General features: G+C 35.6%; 3 protein-coding genes across 4 annotated transcripts; all 3 read right to left on the reverse strand.

Moving 5' to 3' along the window:
* Positions 1–920: 920 nt before the first annotated feature.
* LOC120073771 (pentatricopeptide repeat-containing protein At5g66520) lies at positions 921–3551 on the reverse strand. The gene is made up of 3 exons (XM_039026600.1): positions 2185–3551; positions 1438–1748; positions 921–1342 (listed from the first exon to the last, which is right to left on the reverse strand). The coding sequence occupies exons 1-3, from the start codon at positions 3457–3459 to the stop codon at positions 1063–1065; spliced, it is 1866 nt and encodes a 621-aa protein (XP_038882528.1). The 5' UTR covers positions 3460–3551; the 3' UTR covers positions 921–1062.
* Positions 3552–4527: 976 nt separating this feature from the next.
* Positions 4528–5992, reverse strand: LOC120074376 (syntaxin-112). Of its 2 annotated transcripts, none has more exons than XM_039027477.1 (2): positions 5665–5992; positions 4528–5590 (listed from the first exon to the last, which is right to left on the reverse strand). In XM_039027477.1, the coding sequence occupies exon 2, from the start codon at positions 5572–5574 to the stop codon at positions 4666–4668; it is 909 nt and encodes a 302-aa protein (XP_038883405.1). In that variant the 5' UTR covers positions 5575–5590; positions 5665–5992; the 3' UTR covers positions 4528–4665. The 2 variants fall into 2 exon arrangements, with proteins under 2 accessions (XP_038883405.1, XP_038883404.1); XM_039027476.1 differs by having other exon boundaries at positions 4528–5595.
* Positions 5993–7509: 1517 nt separating this feature from the next.
* On the reverse strand, positions 7510–10259 carry LOC120074738 (transmembrane protein 53). The gene is made up of 4 exons (XM_039027961.1): positions 9435–10259; positions 9241–9343; positions 8200–8369; positions 7510–8077 (listed from the first exon to the last, which is right to left on the reverse strand). The coding sequence occupies exons 1-4, from the start codon at positions 10118–10120 to the stop codon at positions 7825–7827; spliced, it is 1212 nt and encodes a 403-aa protein (XP_038883889.1). The 5' UTR covers positions 10121–10259; the 3' UTR covers positions 7510–7824.
* Between the last annotated feature and the right edge of the window lie 4315 nt (positions 10260–14574).

Raw genomic sequence — 14574 nt, forward strand, 5'->3', positions numbered from 1 at the left:
AAATAAAATTTGAATCTGATTTGAAGTTAAACAAAGGTTGATGTAGACCTATATATATTTTAAACATGTGCATTTTTTTAATTGAACAATTAAAGGTGGAGATCAAACTATCAACCTTTAACTGATGTTTTATCGGTAGAAACATTATTCAAATTATAACTCCATGTATTTGCACTTTGTATTATGGTGTAGAAACATGGGGTGGATAATATATTTTTTCTTTGTAAAAGGTTTTAACGTGCCACTCACCCATACTTGTGTCGGAGTCCTACAAAATATAATTATTACTTATTTTAATTCTTTTAGAGAAAATAAGTATGAGAGTAAATTGAGCTAAGCTTATAAAAATAGTTTTTGAGTTTTGGGCTTATGTGTTGAGAGAATGGAGAAGAGTATGATAAATCCGAATATATTGAAAGATAAACAATAACAAAAATACGAGATAAGTTAAGGGTTCGAGATATTTGGATCCTCCCCTCTTGAGATATTCTCAAGTCCTAAATCATTCACCAAAATATTGCTTGTTTTCTCCCTTCTCTATCCTTTATATCCATAACCAAACTCCCCTAACAAACTACTTATCTAATTACTAATATACCCCTAATAACTCCTAATACTCAATCCTATTAGAGTAGGAGAAAAAAATCTTCTCATGATTTTTCACAAATGTGAAAGGTATTATTTAAGAAAAGACTCGAGATATAGCTTAGTTAAAGTTGAATTTGAGTAAAATTATGATATATAATTCCCTTAAGTTTTCTTTTATTTGTTTTATTATTGCTCTTGTTGGAAACTTGGAAGTTGGAATATGATTTAGATTTAGCTATATTGAAGTTCTCCCAACAAGAAATTTTCGTGAGTATATCTTAAAACTTTTCTTTTAGCAGAAGTATATCTTAAAAATTTGAAAAGACATTACATTGAAACACACTAAGATATCTATTTAATATTAACATAAACACACACAAAACCATGTTATAATACACATTTAAAGTGAGAATTGGATCATGCATGCATAAACAATCTTGGAAGTAACAAAAAAACATCCAAATTTTGCCCCCTCTACCAGTAATCTTTGCAAGAACAATTCCCATTTCTAAAATGGTGGAATCGAACTCTATCTCGCATTATAATCCCTCTACAATAGATCTGAGATATGAGCTTCGCAACTACATGACAATCTTCACAGACCCTTAGATTCTTGATAACTCGAATTGTCATTCCTGGTTTTGTATTGATCAATCCAAAAGCAATAGCCAACTTCTCACTATGTTGAGCCATTGCAGTCTCTTTCTCCTCATTCTCAAGATCAAGCAATAAATCTTTAGTTGAAGGTTCATAACTGTTAAAAGATGAGTATTAACAAAACATTAGATATATACACGGTTACTTATTAGCTTAAGTTTTTGGATTTAATTAATAGTGATTTAGAAGTACCCTTCGTCTCGTCGTAGCCTCTCTGCAATCTGTTTCAGTTTCAGATGAATCTTCTCCATCTGTGGATGATCTTGTTGCCCAGCAAGAAATTCATGAACAACGCCATTCACAGTTATTGAACTCTTTCCTGGGGGGATTGAGACTCCCAGATTCTTCATCTTCAACCTCACTTCAGCTGCTTCTTTCCATTTACCTTCTGCAGCAAAAATGGTAGCCAACTGAATGTACCGCCCGCTGTGATCAGAATCGACTTCCACCAGGTGGGCTCCGATTTGGCTACCCACCAGAAAATCTCTATGAATCCAACAGGCCTGAACGAGGAGGAAGGAGTAGTAAGCTTATGTAGATTCTCTACTTTTCTCTTTAATTTAAAACATAACTTAGTGCATACTATTTAAAACTTTAGTTACGGACATTATAATATCTTTAAGCTATAGTCTTTCAGTTTGTGGTTTTTAAATTTGGCTTATGGTAAGCTTATGTAGCTGGCATGATACTCATTACTCAGTGAGTTTATTCAAATTTAAGAGAATAAGATCACTGAATAGATTGAAGATTTTAGTTTCTCTAATAAATTTCTAAGAATAATCTTTTATGAAGTTGACAGAAATTCAACCTTTTCTCTTCTGGGTAAAGATTTTTTTTTTTCTCTCCTATGTGTACATTCCTAGTAACTCACTAAATATCATCCCTGAACATACATTTAGCCCATGATTTAACCAGTAAGCACATAAAATTTCACCCTACCTTTAGCAAAGCTCCCCATATTACAGCATTAGGTTTCATGGGCATCTTCTTGATCAACTCCTTCGCCTCATCCAGCAGCCCGGCTCGACCCAAAAGATCAACCATACACCCATAATGCTCGATAGATGGGATCAAATTATAGAGACTTGTCATGCTCTCGAATAACTCTTTTCCTTCTCCAACCAGCCCTGCATAGCTACAGGCCCTTAAAACTGCAGTGAAAGTAATGGAATTTGGTCTTATTCCTTCTCTCTGCATTCGGTTAAACCATTCCAGAGCTTCCACTCCAAGCCCATGAATGGCAAAGCCATCAATCATAGCCGTCCAAACATACACATCTTTCTGATCACTCTTCAGTTTCCCAAACACCCTCAAGGCTTCTTCCATATCCCCACATTTTAAGTACATATTCACAAGAGCACAGCCAATTACTCGATCGACATCGACTCCATTGTTGAGCACATAGAAATGGAGCCATCTTCCTTGATCCAACGCTCCAAGATTCGCACAAGCAGTGAGCAAACTCGCAATTGCAATACCATCAAGTTCAAATCCTGCATTCTGCATCTCATAACAAAGACTCAAAGCTTCTACGCTCTGTCCTGCCTCAACAAGCCCTGAAATCAACGACGTCCACGATACCACATTCTTCAATGGCATGTCCAAGAAAACCCCATAAGCCGTTTTTACATCCCCAGATTTGATATACCCATCAATCATTATGTTCCAAGAAACAACATCTCTTACAGGAATATTATCAAACAATTGGCGTGCATAATAAATGTCACCACACAAAGCGTAGACATGAAGCAGAGCATTCAAAGCAAAAACATCCGACCCAAATCCCAGTTTGATGACCAGCCCATGAATTTGAAGAGCCTCACCCATGGCGGACAAATTACGACAAGCTTTGAGCAAGAAAGGGAAAGTGTAGGAATTGTGCGGTACCGAAGAAGAAAGCATTTGCTGATACAAGAGAAATGCTAATTCTGGTTCCTTACTGTTAGAGTAAGCTCGTATAATGGCATTCCACATGAAAGTGTTGGGCCTGGTGATTCCATTGAAGACCCTTTGCGCGTAAGGCAAATCGCCAAAATGGGGTGAAGTGCAGAGGGTTAGAAGCTTGGTGGCTAATTTGGGCTCTGTTGCGGTCTCTGTTTTGATCATTTGAGCGTGAATTTCTTTCAGTTGCTTCATGTTTGAGCAGTTTTCGAGCAGAGACATGGTCTGAGCCCATGTTGATTGTAACGGAGAATCTGCTTTTAGAGTGAACATGAACGATGGTTCTTATGAACTATCGAAATATTAGTGCTCCTCTTGGAAATTCTGAATGGGATCATCATCCACTTTGTGTTTTGTTTGTGGCCTACAATTGTTTAACCAATTTCCACGATGGTAAATCTCTTTTTAAGAGTAGATTAATAAACTTGCATTTTTTATCCTTAGTTAAACTATAAGAATTATAGTCTAACATGTTTGAATCTTCACCCTATTATTATGATATTGATAAGCTAACATGAACGAAAAGATATTTACTACTTCATAATTAAATTGTTGCAATCGTAATTGTTAATTAGTCTTCTGGAAATGCCCACTTTCATATTACGATTGATTGATTGCTTTTACAATAAAGTAATGACGTAAAATAACTATAGAATATCTCCAAACCTAATTCCCAACATCAAATAATACTCAAACTATGACAATAATTAAATCTAGCTAAAACTATATACTAAACTTCACAAAAACTAGGTTCTCGTTAATATGAATATATCGTAACTAAGGTTTAAAATATTGATATCAACAGAAATATCGAGATCTTAATTTTACGAAAATTCGATATTGATGAATATTTTTGGAAAAATTTTAAAAACAAAAAATAATTTAAATTAGTAAATAAGCATTTTTATGATCTTTAAACAAGTTAAAAGGTCTATTTATATTAGATTTACATTACTGACAATTTGTTGTTTATTTTTTATGTTTCGTGGATTTTTCTACAATATAATCGAAATATCAATGCACCCCTCATGTCGATATCGAATCTATGAAAACATGGAAATATCGACATGTTGACGAAAATTTAATACTATGTACATATTAAAAGTTTGATCGCCCTCCCAATTTTTTGTAAAATAAAAAATGCAAACTATCATAATATTTATGAAATAGATTAATTGAAATCCTTCCTAGAATCAAAACTACTCTAAGTTTTAATGAAATTGAAAATTTAAATTAAATCCAAATTTTATCATAGATAGATTAATTTAGACTTATTATCTTCAATATTAGATGTTTGAATCTTTGAAGCCTACGTGTTGTTGGAAAAAAAAAAAGGTAAAACTCAACAAAAAGTTGAATTCCAGGTAAAGATAGGAATGATACATAGGAATGGACAAGAAGAAAAAGAAAAGGTTTCCATTACAAAATTCTCAATTTATGAGTTGAGGAAAGCTAAAAAAATAAAAAAAATAGAAAAATTCAACAAACCAACATTGAAACAATGCAAACAAGCAATATAAGAAAAATGATAGCCCAAACCCAATACACCCATTTCTTGTTCTTCCTCTTCATCTGGTTCGCATAGTAAAGGCTTCGAGTTCCGCCATTGATGAACTTCCCAGCTTTCGCTACATTCTCCTCTATGTCCTCCATCTTCTCCCCTTCACTCTCAACCAAAATCGCCATGTCCAAAAACACCTGATGAAGCTTATTCAAACTTCTCTGAATATCCATCACTGACTCGTGCCTGACTCGGTCCCCTAACTCAGTCTCCCTCAATGTCCCTTCAAACGTTTCCAATTTCAAACTCCCAGACATAATCTTCTCCACTTGTTCTTCACTGGGTTGTTCCCCATTTGCACCAAAATACCTTCTTCTTAGATCCTCCTTGTGATCTGCCACAACTTTTTCTCTCAACCCCTGAAATTCGTTCATCATTTCTCTCAATTTCACTCTCAGTCCCTTCGTGATTGAAGTTCTTGTCCGGTCCACCGCGGTTCCTTCGCCGTACGCGACGGACATCAGGCGGTTGGCGGTGTTGGATTGGTCGAGAGAGGCCAATTTTTCTTTGAGGATTCTTGCTCTGCGGAGGATTGAGACCATATCGGAGTCGATTCTGTCTCTTAATCCACGGAGAATTTTGGCGTTGTGGGTTGATTTCGCTTCTTGATTTAGTTTTTGAATGTCAACTAAGAGATTGGTTGTCTCTTCCATTTGGGTCTTGATTTCATCGACTTGTTCGAAAAACAGAGACAGGTTCTGTTCTTCCATCGGATTGAGTTCTTGGCCGCCAGATTCAATGTCGAAGCCGTCGCCGGCGGCGTCCCTCTGCGCCTGTTTCTTCAATTCCACATAACTTAAGAACGATTTCGTCATCAAATCGTTCATCTTCGCCGATTTGGGTCTGTTCTGCAAGATTCAAGAATGAATTAAAATGACCCAGAAAGAAATTGAAAAGAAAAGGGAAGAGAAAGGAACCTTGAATTGGTTGGTTCAGAAATTCAGAAGAAATTTGATCTCCGGCAGAGTTTTGAGCAGAGGGAGAAATTTGAATGTAGAATTTTTTTAAAAAAAATCGAGAGGTTTGTGGGTTTAAAAATGGAATTGGGAATTTGAAATTTGATTAAATTGAAGAAGTAGCCGTTGATCCATGGAAGACAGTTACTCCTCCATGATCGATCGGGCAGTTACGTTGGACGTGCAGGCGGCAGATAGATAAAACGTCGACGACATCGCCATGGTTAAATTTAATTTGAAATTAATTTAGTTAATTAATTGAATTTAATTAGAGAAATTATTTTAAATAACAAAATTATTGAAATGTTTATAAATAATAATAAAGTATTGCAGTTTTTTTTTAAAAATGTGATAGACTACATTTGTTTCTATCACAGACATAGATAAATATTAAAATTTTATTATATTTATAAATATTTTAATTTATTTTTTTATATTTTAAAACAGCTCAATGTGATTTATGAAGGTATTTTTTTCCCTTCCTTTTCCTGCATTAGGTTATGTTGTGATAGATAGCAAGGTTGGGTTGTTTCTAAAAGTTTAATGAAAATATATTTGATTAAAAAAGAAAGACTATCCAGAATCATTACCACTAGAGTAGGCTAACAGAATATTGTTTCTTTTCGAATTTATATTGTCTTTTTATAAAAATTACTTGAGTTTATGTTGTTAAGTATGAATTTACATGACTAAAATTACTTGTGTTTATATTATTCAGGGATCCATAAAGAGTAAATATTTAGAAATTATAATTGGATTTCGCTACAATTTCGTGGTGGTTAGGCACCTTCGACTATAAGTGACAAATGGAAATATTTTTTAAAAAATTTATGCATATTCCTATAGAGCTTGGGCCCACGCACAAACTCCTATCGAAAAGCTAGCCTCGAGGGCTTATGGGTCCGTGGGTACAGTTGAACAAGGTTCGTATAGATTCAATCAAAGGTCGAATTCACCTCCGAACGTCTTTAGGGATCCACATATTTTACAATGAGTGAGAAGTTGCGATTGCGAAAAGAAGTTTCAAGCTCTCTAATGCTTTGTGAAGTAAGCAAAATTTTAGTTTTCTTTAATTTTTAGGATTGGGTTATTTTGTATTGGCACATTTAAGATTGGAAAAACCTCTAAAAATTAGTCGTTGCAATTAGCTTATTATTGATTTTTTTTTTAAATGGTCTCTATTAGCATTTCCTTTATAAGTTGTAAAAAATACATTCACGATTTTTTCTTGCATGAAAATTATCACTATCGATTAATCAATTTCAATAAAAAAAAAATTGAATTTCTAAATTTCATATTTATAAAAAGTACTAGACCTAAATTTAGGAATTATTGAAAGTATTGGAATTAAAATCAAACAATTGAAACTACATAAACTAAAATGATATTTTAACCATGATTTTAATTGATGTTACTCATGTCAAAAACTTCCAACCACAAAGAAATGATTACAAGCCACTCACGGTTGAATTATACTTATGATGACAAAAACCACTTTTAATCCCTCAAAATCAATTCAATGTTTAATTTTATACTTTTAGTCGCATTTTTAATACCATTAAAATTGATCAGGAATGATTAAAAGTATTTTTCGAGTGATTTTAATTATTTTAGAATTACTCCCAAACTAGAATACTAAGTCTATATCAATTTTATATTAGACAACACGTAAACACTCATCGTAAAAAAGAAGAAAATGCCACAGCACTTTTTAGCTAATTGAAAGTATACTGTTTTAAATAGATAACAGTACTAAACCATGGAAATTTTGAGTTAAAACATGATTATATGGAAAACATTTATTTATTTGTCCATAGAAAGTGTAGATATTTTATTATATTCGAGTAACAATGACTTTTGTTTCTTTTTTCATTACTACTAAAAAGATACACTTGGAAAGTATTCTCTGAAATTGAGCAGTTTTCTTCACTCTATGTCTTCACAATTGTATCTGAAATCTATGTATCTATATATCAAGCTTTAGCTAATCCAATTATTATTCTAATGAAATGATCTCATTTCCTTCTAAATCTTCATCTAAACGCTCCCCCATCTGGATCCAAAATTATATAGTTCAGTACAGATGATCTTGCCATATGCACATTCACAATCCACAGCAACCTATGAAGAAAAAGATTCTATCAAGAACTTGTGAAGCTGTGATGCGTATATATCAGGGTATGTCCTGTAATGGTCAACATGCGGAGACGTTCTGAAGTTGTATGACAAAACCTTCCTTCCTGTCTTCTTCCTCTTCTCGATAAGTAGCTCGATTGACTCGGAAAGTACAACTTTATCTCCTGAACTGTACAGATAAAGCTCAGGATACGAAGGCTGGTTCTCTGTAAGAACTGAAACGATGTTGTTCAATCTCCTGCAAGGAAATGTTCACTTCTCAATAATTAATATGCAACCATATGATATGTACATGGCCATTCGATCATTCGATCCTCAAGCAAATATGTATCCATGACCGGAAATAATCAGAAAGCTTACTTATCGACGTCTGGCAACTTCAAAGCAACCGAGAAGAACTTCTCCAATGATGATAGGACAATGGTCTCCAACAGAAGAGGTCTCTTGTCTACTTCCTCTCCATTAACCATTGGAGATGCAGAAGAACTATTTTTCTTCAGAATGGCTGCAGAAAATCCAGCTGCCCAAACCTGCCAGTGTTTGTAGTAGAGATGAAATCAAATCTCTCTCTTCCACTATGAATGAGAATAAAATGGAAAGTAGAACAGATTGGATGAAAGCATGCTATCTAATTCAGATTGGATAAACGCCTGCTAATTATTATATTAGTGTTTTAATGCTTAAACAACCTAACTAGTTCTAGTTTTTTGCATACGCTTCAATAGTTCATGACAAGAAAAACAAATTTTGTGGTTCTGAAACCATTTAGAAGACTAAGAAGAAATGGGAGTTGAAATTTTTCAATGAGATCTTGGGCAAATACTAAATAATCATAATCAAGAAGAAAATTTCCAGGTACAATCTGATCTACACCATTTTGTAACTAAAGCAAGAAAGAAGAAACAGAGAGAACAAGAGAGGCATCAAAAGAATAGATTTAGATTGAGATTGAGATCATACGATATTTGAAGGGTAATAACCAGTTCTTTTGATATTTGGTCCTTGTTCGCTATCATGTCTCTTTATGAGCTTCCATTTCGAAGACCTTTTATAACTATTCCGTAGACATTCTCTTGTATAGTTGGAGTCCCTTTTTGGAGGAAGACTTCTCTCTTTTGTGGGATAGGTTTTTTTTTTATGTCCGTGCTTGTATTCTTTCATTTTTTTCCTCAATGAAAATGGTTGTTTATATCGAAAAAAAGGGTAATAACCAGTTCTTACTAAATTTTCACCTCTAAATCCTATGTTATCATGCAAACTTCCAAGATGAATAAAACTATAGTTCATAAACATGCAGATGTTTTTCCAACAGTTCAAGGAAAGCAGTAAACAGTTTAGAACTGATTTTCAGATCATTGGTGAATTGCTATTCCAAGATTCTTCAGACATCAGTTCACAAACCTGAGGATTCAACGGATCACCTCCTCCAGAATCAAAAATGCATCCTTTGATCTTCTTCAACAAATCTTTCCGCCCCTGCAAAATTTCAAGAATGGCCCCGTATCTGCAAAAACAGGAAAAAGGAACAAACATAATTCTAAGTTAAAATCACAAAAACAACTGCAATGAGATACCGATATCATAATTCAACCTACACAAACCAGCCCGTGTTGCTAAAAGCGTGAAAAATCAGGCATCGATCGTTATCACTTTCTTCCCCATCAGATAACCAAGAAATGAGTTCAACCGCCAAATCCGAAATCCGCTGCTCAACTTTCCGACTCAACGCGAACCAAAGAAACTCTCTCGGATCTACAACAAACGTCAAGGCGTTGATACCCCTCGCATTGTACCACTCCACGTACCTCCTCAGATGCTTAGTCTTTGACCCAAGCCAACCTAACAACACCACGGTCACCGTTCCCTTTTCGGCCCCCAAAACCCCCAGGTCGTTTCCAATTGCACTCTCTGAAGCGCGATTCCAAGTCCAAGCACTGCCGTTTGAGTCGGATAGAACTGAATTGGAGTAATCAGACGCGAATTGAGAGCCGAAGGATTGTAATGAGGGTAAAGAAGAAAGAAAATTAGAAGGGCTGGAACCAAGAGAAGATGCAGAAGATCCAAAGGACGAGGAGGAGCAGTGAGAAAGATTAAGTGAGAGTGAGATTTTGGAACCTAGGTACTTTCGAGAAGGAGAAAGATGGAAATAGGTTGATGATTGCCGGAAAATCGCGCTCCGATCCGATTCAGGAGATGAAACGAGGCGGGATGAAGGAATTGTTTTAGAGAAGAGGCGGCGATTAAGAACGCAGGGGCGAAATGCCCTAACTGGAGCTTCCATGGCGGCAATTCCGGCGACCACTTTGAGAAGATTGGGTAGAACTTCTCCAAATTTTCCGGCCAAAACCAAATCTAGTTTCTGAATTTTTGGCCGGAGTCGGAGAGGGATTTTTTACCCGGAAAAGCTGCGTCGTTGGAAGCCGAAGGGTTAATTTATTTATAATTTAATTACACGTTTAATCCGTAATAAAAAGGAAATTTGTACGGATTATCCAAAAATTAGGTCCAAAATGTCAAATGACCCATTTTTAAAAAGTAATGTCAATTGATCCTCTGCTGACATCATCGACATACCAAATTACGTAAATTGCCTTTACACCTGCCGCACGAGGTAAATCTCGCTCTTGTCTGATTAAACGCTCTCACTTGAAATTCCCTGGTTTCATGTTGATTTGACAAAATGCCACGACGAAAGCCTCAAATTAAATCAATAATACCTAAACACAATACAATGGTGATTTCTTTAAACTCAAAACTCTATTTCAAAGGTGATTACTTCTCTGGTTTTCAACGATGTTTTGTTGAACGAAGATTTTTCAAACGGGGATTTCTAAGATGAGGCTTTACCAGAAAGGAACAACTTTTTCAAAAAGGTGAATTATTTTGAGTATGTTTAATTATTTTTTATGTGTTATTTCTGGAAGGGTAGCATTACGAAATTTTGTATTGGAAGAGAATAAGAAAGAGGAAGAGTAAAAGAGAGAGCGAGATTTTGAGAGAGAGCGAAAGTACACTTCAATTGCTTGTACAACATTAATGACAAATATTTTGCTTTGTAGGATGACAGAAAAGTGTATATTTATTCGATTTGGAGGTGATTGGGATGCGAATGAAAGTTCATATATTAGGGAACAGTTGAAAGGAATTGTTGTGCCCCCTACAGTGAATTATGAATAACTTAAATCTCACATTTACAGGGCTACAAAAGTCAGTTCTTCAGAGTTTGATCTTATCCTAAAAGTTAAATATAATCTTGAATTTGAAGTCCCTCTACAATGCATAACGGATGATGATGATCTTCACTTCTTTCTTTTGCGAGAAGAGCTTAGTAGACTCCAGATAGCTGTAACGTTGAAGTTTAAACAGGACGAAAGGGTTGGAATGGGGTTTGGAAATATGAGTTATGATGATACGGTTGTGGACAGACAATACGAGGAATCATATCAGTTTCGTCGGGAAGAGGATGATATTCCATTGTCTACCAACACTGTACCATCAACATTCGATTATATGGATTGTGGTTCTTCAGTGGATGTGGATGTGGATGAGCAACCAGCAGGATTGAATGAAACGAATCATGATCATGGAGATGTGCGTCGTTCTACAGCAGCTTCAGTGGTTCCACCATCTATGTCTTCAAGTCATAGGACAAAGTTGATTATGCCTGGCACCTCTTCATCTGGGACAGAGGACGTTGAAGTTGGTCAACTATTTTTTAGCAAAAAGGACTTGAAAATAAGATTGTCTATTTTGTCCATCAACAGAAATTTTGAATTTAAGGTCAGAAAATCAACCAAATCTCTGTTCACTGTCAAATGCATTGGGGAGACATGTAAGTGGAACCTTCGTGCAGTCAAAATGGAAAGGTCTGATATATTCAAGATCACAAAGTACTACAGTTCGCACACATGTTCCATAGGAATTTTAAATCACGACCATAGACAAGCAACTACTACGGTTGTTGGTCAACTCATCAAAGATAAGTTCACGGGTATAAGATGTATTTATAAACCTTGTCATATCATTGAGGATATGAGGAGAGATTATGGCATGAACATAAGTTATGATAAAGCTTGGCGTGTAAGGGAAGCCACGTATGATCTCACTAGAGGTACTCCAGAATACTCATACTCCATATTACATGCCTATGGAGAAGCGCTAAAAATTGAGAATCCAGTACAGTTTTTGAGATCGAACTTGAAGATGAGGTGCATTTCAAGTATATGTTTATGGCATTAGGGCCTTGTATTAGAGGCTTTGTAAGCTGTCGGCCTTGTATTATTATTGATGGGTCGCACTTGAAAGGAAAATACAAAGGCACCATGTTGGTTGCGGTTTCAATGGACGGGAACAATCAATTATACCCACTAGCATATGCAATAGTGGACAATGAAACCGATCAATCATGGAAATGGTTTATGTCAAACTTGAAATGCAATATCGGAGAACTTGATAATCTGGTGTTTGTGTCTGATCAGATGGTATCTATCGGCAATGCTATTCGTGTATTTTTTTCTCACGACATTTCATGGATTGTGCACATGACATATAGAACAGAATCTGGTTACAAACTTTAAGGATAACACGGTTGTTGGGATATTTAGAGATGCAGCAAGGGCATTTTGCATGACAGAGTTCCAAACAAAATGGGACGAACTCCGTAGTTTTAGAGACGGTGCTGTCGCGAAATATTTAGAAGACATCGGTCTTCAAAGGTGGGCACGGGTTTACCAAATAGAACAAAGATATGATAACATGACATCCAACAGTGCAGAGTGTTTCAATTCCTTAACTAAAGAGTATCGACTGATGCTTATAGTATGCTTGATTGAGCATGTTAGAGGAATACTCCAATCTGGTTCTACGAACGGAGGAATTACTGGGCATCTCAAACGACATTGCACTCTGACTACTGTGAAACTCGATTGGCAAGTGAAGCTGATAAGGGCAAACGATATCGGGTAGAGTCTATTGATTGTTATTGGGTACACATGCAAGATAATTGATTGGAGGTATTGTCAATCTTCACATGAAGGAATGCACGTGTAAGGAATTCGACTAACTTGGTACCCCGTGTTCCTATGCAATTATTACTGCCAAGAAAAGAAATATACCCATCCACAGTCTTTGCAGTCAATTTTATACAGTGGACTCTTTAATGACTGCGTATGTAGAGCCTATAAATCCACTTGGCCACATATCTGAATGGAAAAGACCTTTTGGATACGTAGAAAAGATTATCCTTCCTCTGAAGTTTGTGCCACAATCTGGGTGACGGAGAGTGAGAAGAATACCATCCAGAAGAGAATTTTGCAGACAAATGAAGTGTGGTCGATGTGGGAATTATGGACATAACCGCTAAAATTATACTGAATTGCTTACAACCATGCAACGTGCCGAAAATGCCAGAGACCGAGACACAAACACCCCTCATCCAGTTTAGTTATAAATACCATTGATCATTTTTCATACGTTATACTTGTAACATACTTCATACTTTTTCATACTTGTAACATACTTCATTGTTTTTCATACTTCATACTTGTAACACTTCATACTTCATACTTTCATCTTGTAAACAAAAAAACAATAACAAGCTGGATTATTTATATAATAGCAATATTCATACTCTCTCCATCGTCATACTCTCTTAGTCTTCATACTTGTAACAAAAATGGATAACTTCATACTCTCTCAATCTTCATACTGAAAACAAAAAACAATAACTTCATACTCTCTCAATCTTCATACGTGTAACAAAAAACAATGACTTCATACTCTCTCAATCTTCATACTTGTAACAAAATGGATAACAAATACTCTCTCAATCTCGCTCTCTCTCACAATCTCGCTCTCTCTGAACATGTCGCTCTCTCAATCTCGCTATCTCTGAACATCTCGCTCTCTCTCACGATCTCGCTTTCCATGAATCTCGCTCTCTCTCACAATTTCGCTCTCTCTGAACATCTCGCTCTCTCAATCTCGCTTTCTCTGAATATCTCACTCTCTCTTACAATCTCGCTCTCTCTCACAATCTCGCTCTCTCTTAACATCTCGCTCTCTCAATCTTTGAACTTTGAACCTTGAACCATATAATGTTCTAAGCTCAATTATGCATGTTCTGATAAAATTCTGATATTGAACTTTGAACTTTGAACTTACATAAAAAATAGATGTTCAATTATACAATGAAAAGAGTAGTAGCTCCATTATACATAAAAAAAATGCATGTTCTGATAAAATTATGATATTGAACTTTGAACTTTCATAAAAATTATATGTTCAATTATACAATGAATGTTTTTACATACATAAAAAATAAATGAATGTAATTTTACATACAATAAAAAATACAATGTTCTATACATATAAAAAATATGGAGTGTTTGCCCATAGCTGACACGCTAATTGCATCCTATATTCACTCATCTTTTCCTGAGTGATTACGGATGGATCAACACTAGTCACCAGGTGTTCCAGTAGTTTTATTGCGAAGATGCCACAATTAAGTGACTCGTGTTGTATGTCGACATTTATAGGTTGCGAGATTTTCCAATGGGCTGTGGATAGGTCCGGCTTCGAACGATCCACGTCACGGTAGTGAAGTAGGGATGGTACTGTGACCGTCAATGGCTCTAGCCAATTCACCAGCTTTGTCGTTGGTGTGTATGACGGAAGTGAATCGAACACGAATATGTGGCCTCTGTTAATGTCCCTGTCTCTTATACACATCTA

The sequence above is a fragment of the Benincasa hispida genome, chromosome 3, assembly GCF_009727055.1.
Source record: "Benincasa hispida cultivar B227 chromosome 3, ASM972705v1, whole genome shotgun sequence".
NCBI lineage: Eukaryota > Viridiplantae > Streptophyta > Magnoliopsida > Cucurbitales > Cucurbitaceae > Benincasa > Benincasa hispida.

What these genes read in the sequence shown, in the direction of transcription:
- LOC120074376 (XM_039027477.1), bottom strand. Translation starts at nt 5,574, where the DNA reads ATGAACGATTTGATGACGAAATCGTTCTTAAGTTATGTGGAATTGAAG.
- LOC120074738 (XM_039027961.1), bottom strand. Translation starts at nt 10,120, where the DNA reads ATGGAAGCTCCAGTTAGGGCATTTCGCCCCTGCGTTCTTAATCGCCGC. An exon ending in AGCAACACGGGCTGGTTTGT is followed by an intron (nt 9,344 to 9,434) that starts GTAGGTTGAATT and finishes CTGTTTTTGCAG; the next exon opens with ATACGGGGCCATTCTTGAAA. An exon ending in GTGATCCGTTGAATCCTCAG is followed by an intron (nt 8,370 to 9,240) that starts GTTTGTGAACTG and finishes AAACACTGGCAG; the next exon opens with GTTTGGGCAGCTGGATTTTC.
- LOC120073771 (XM_039026600.1), bottom strand. Translation starts at nt 3,459, where the DNA reads ATGTTCACTCTAAAAGCAGATTCTCCGTTACAATCAACATGGGCTCAG. An exon ending in TATGGGGAGCTTTGCTAAAG is followed by an intron (nt 1,749 to 2,184) that starts GTAGGGTGAAAT and finishes CTCCTCGTTCAG; the next exon opens with GCCTGTTGGATTCATAGAGA. An exon ending in AGGCTACGACGAGACGAAGG is followed by an intron (nt 1,343 to 1,437) that starts GTACTTCTAAAT and finishes ATCTTTTAACAG; the next exon opens with TTATGAACCTTCAACTAAAG.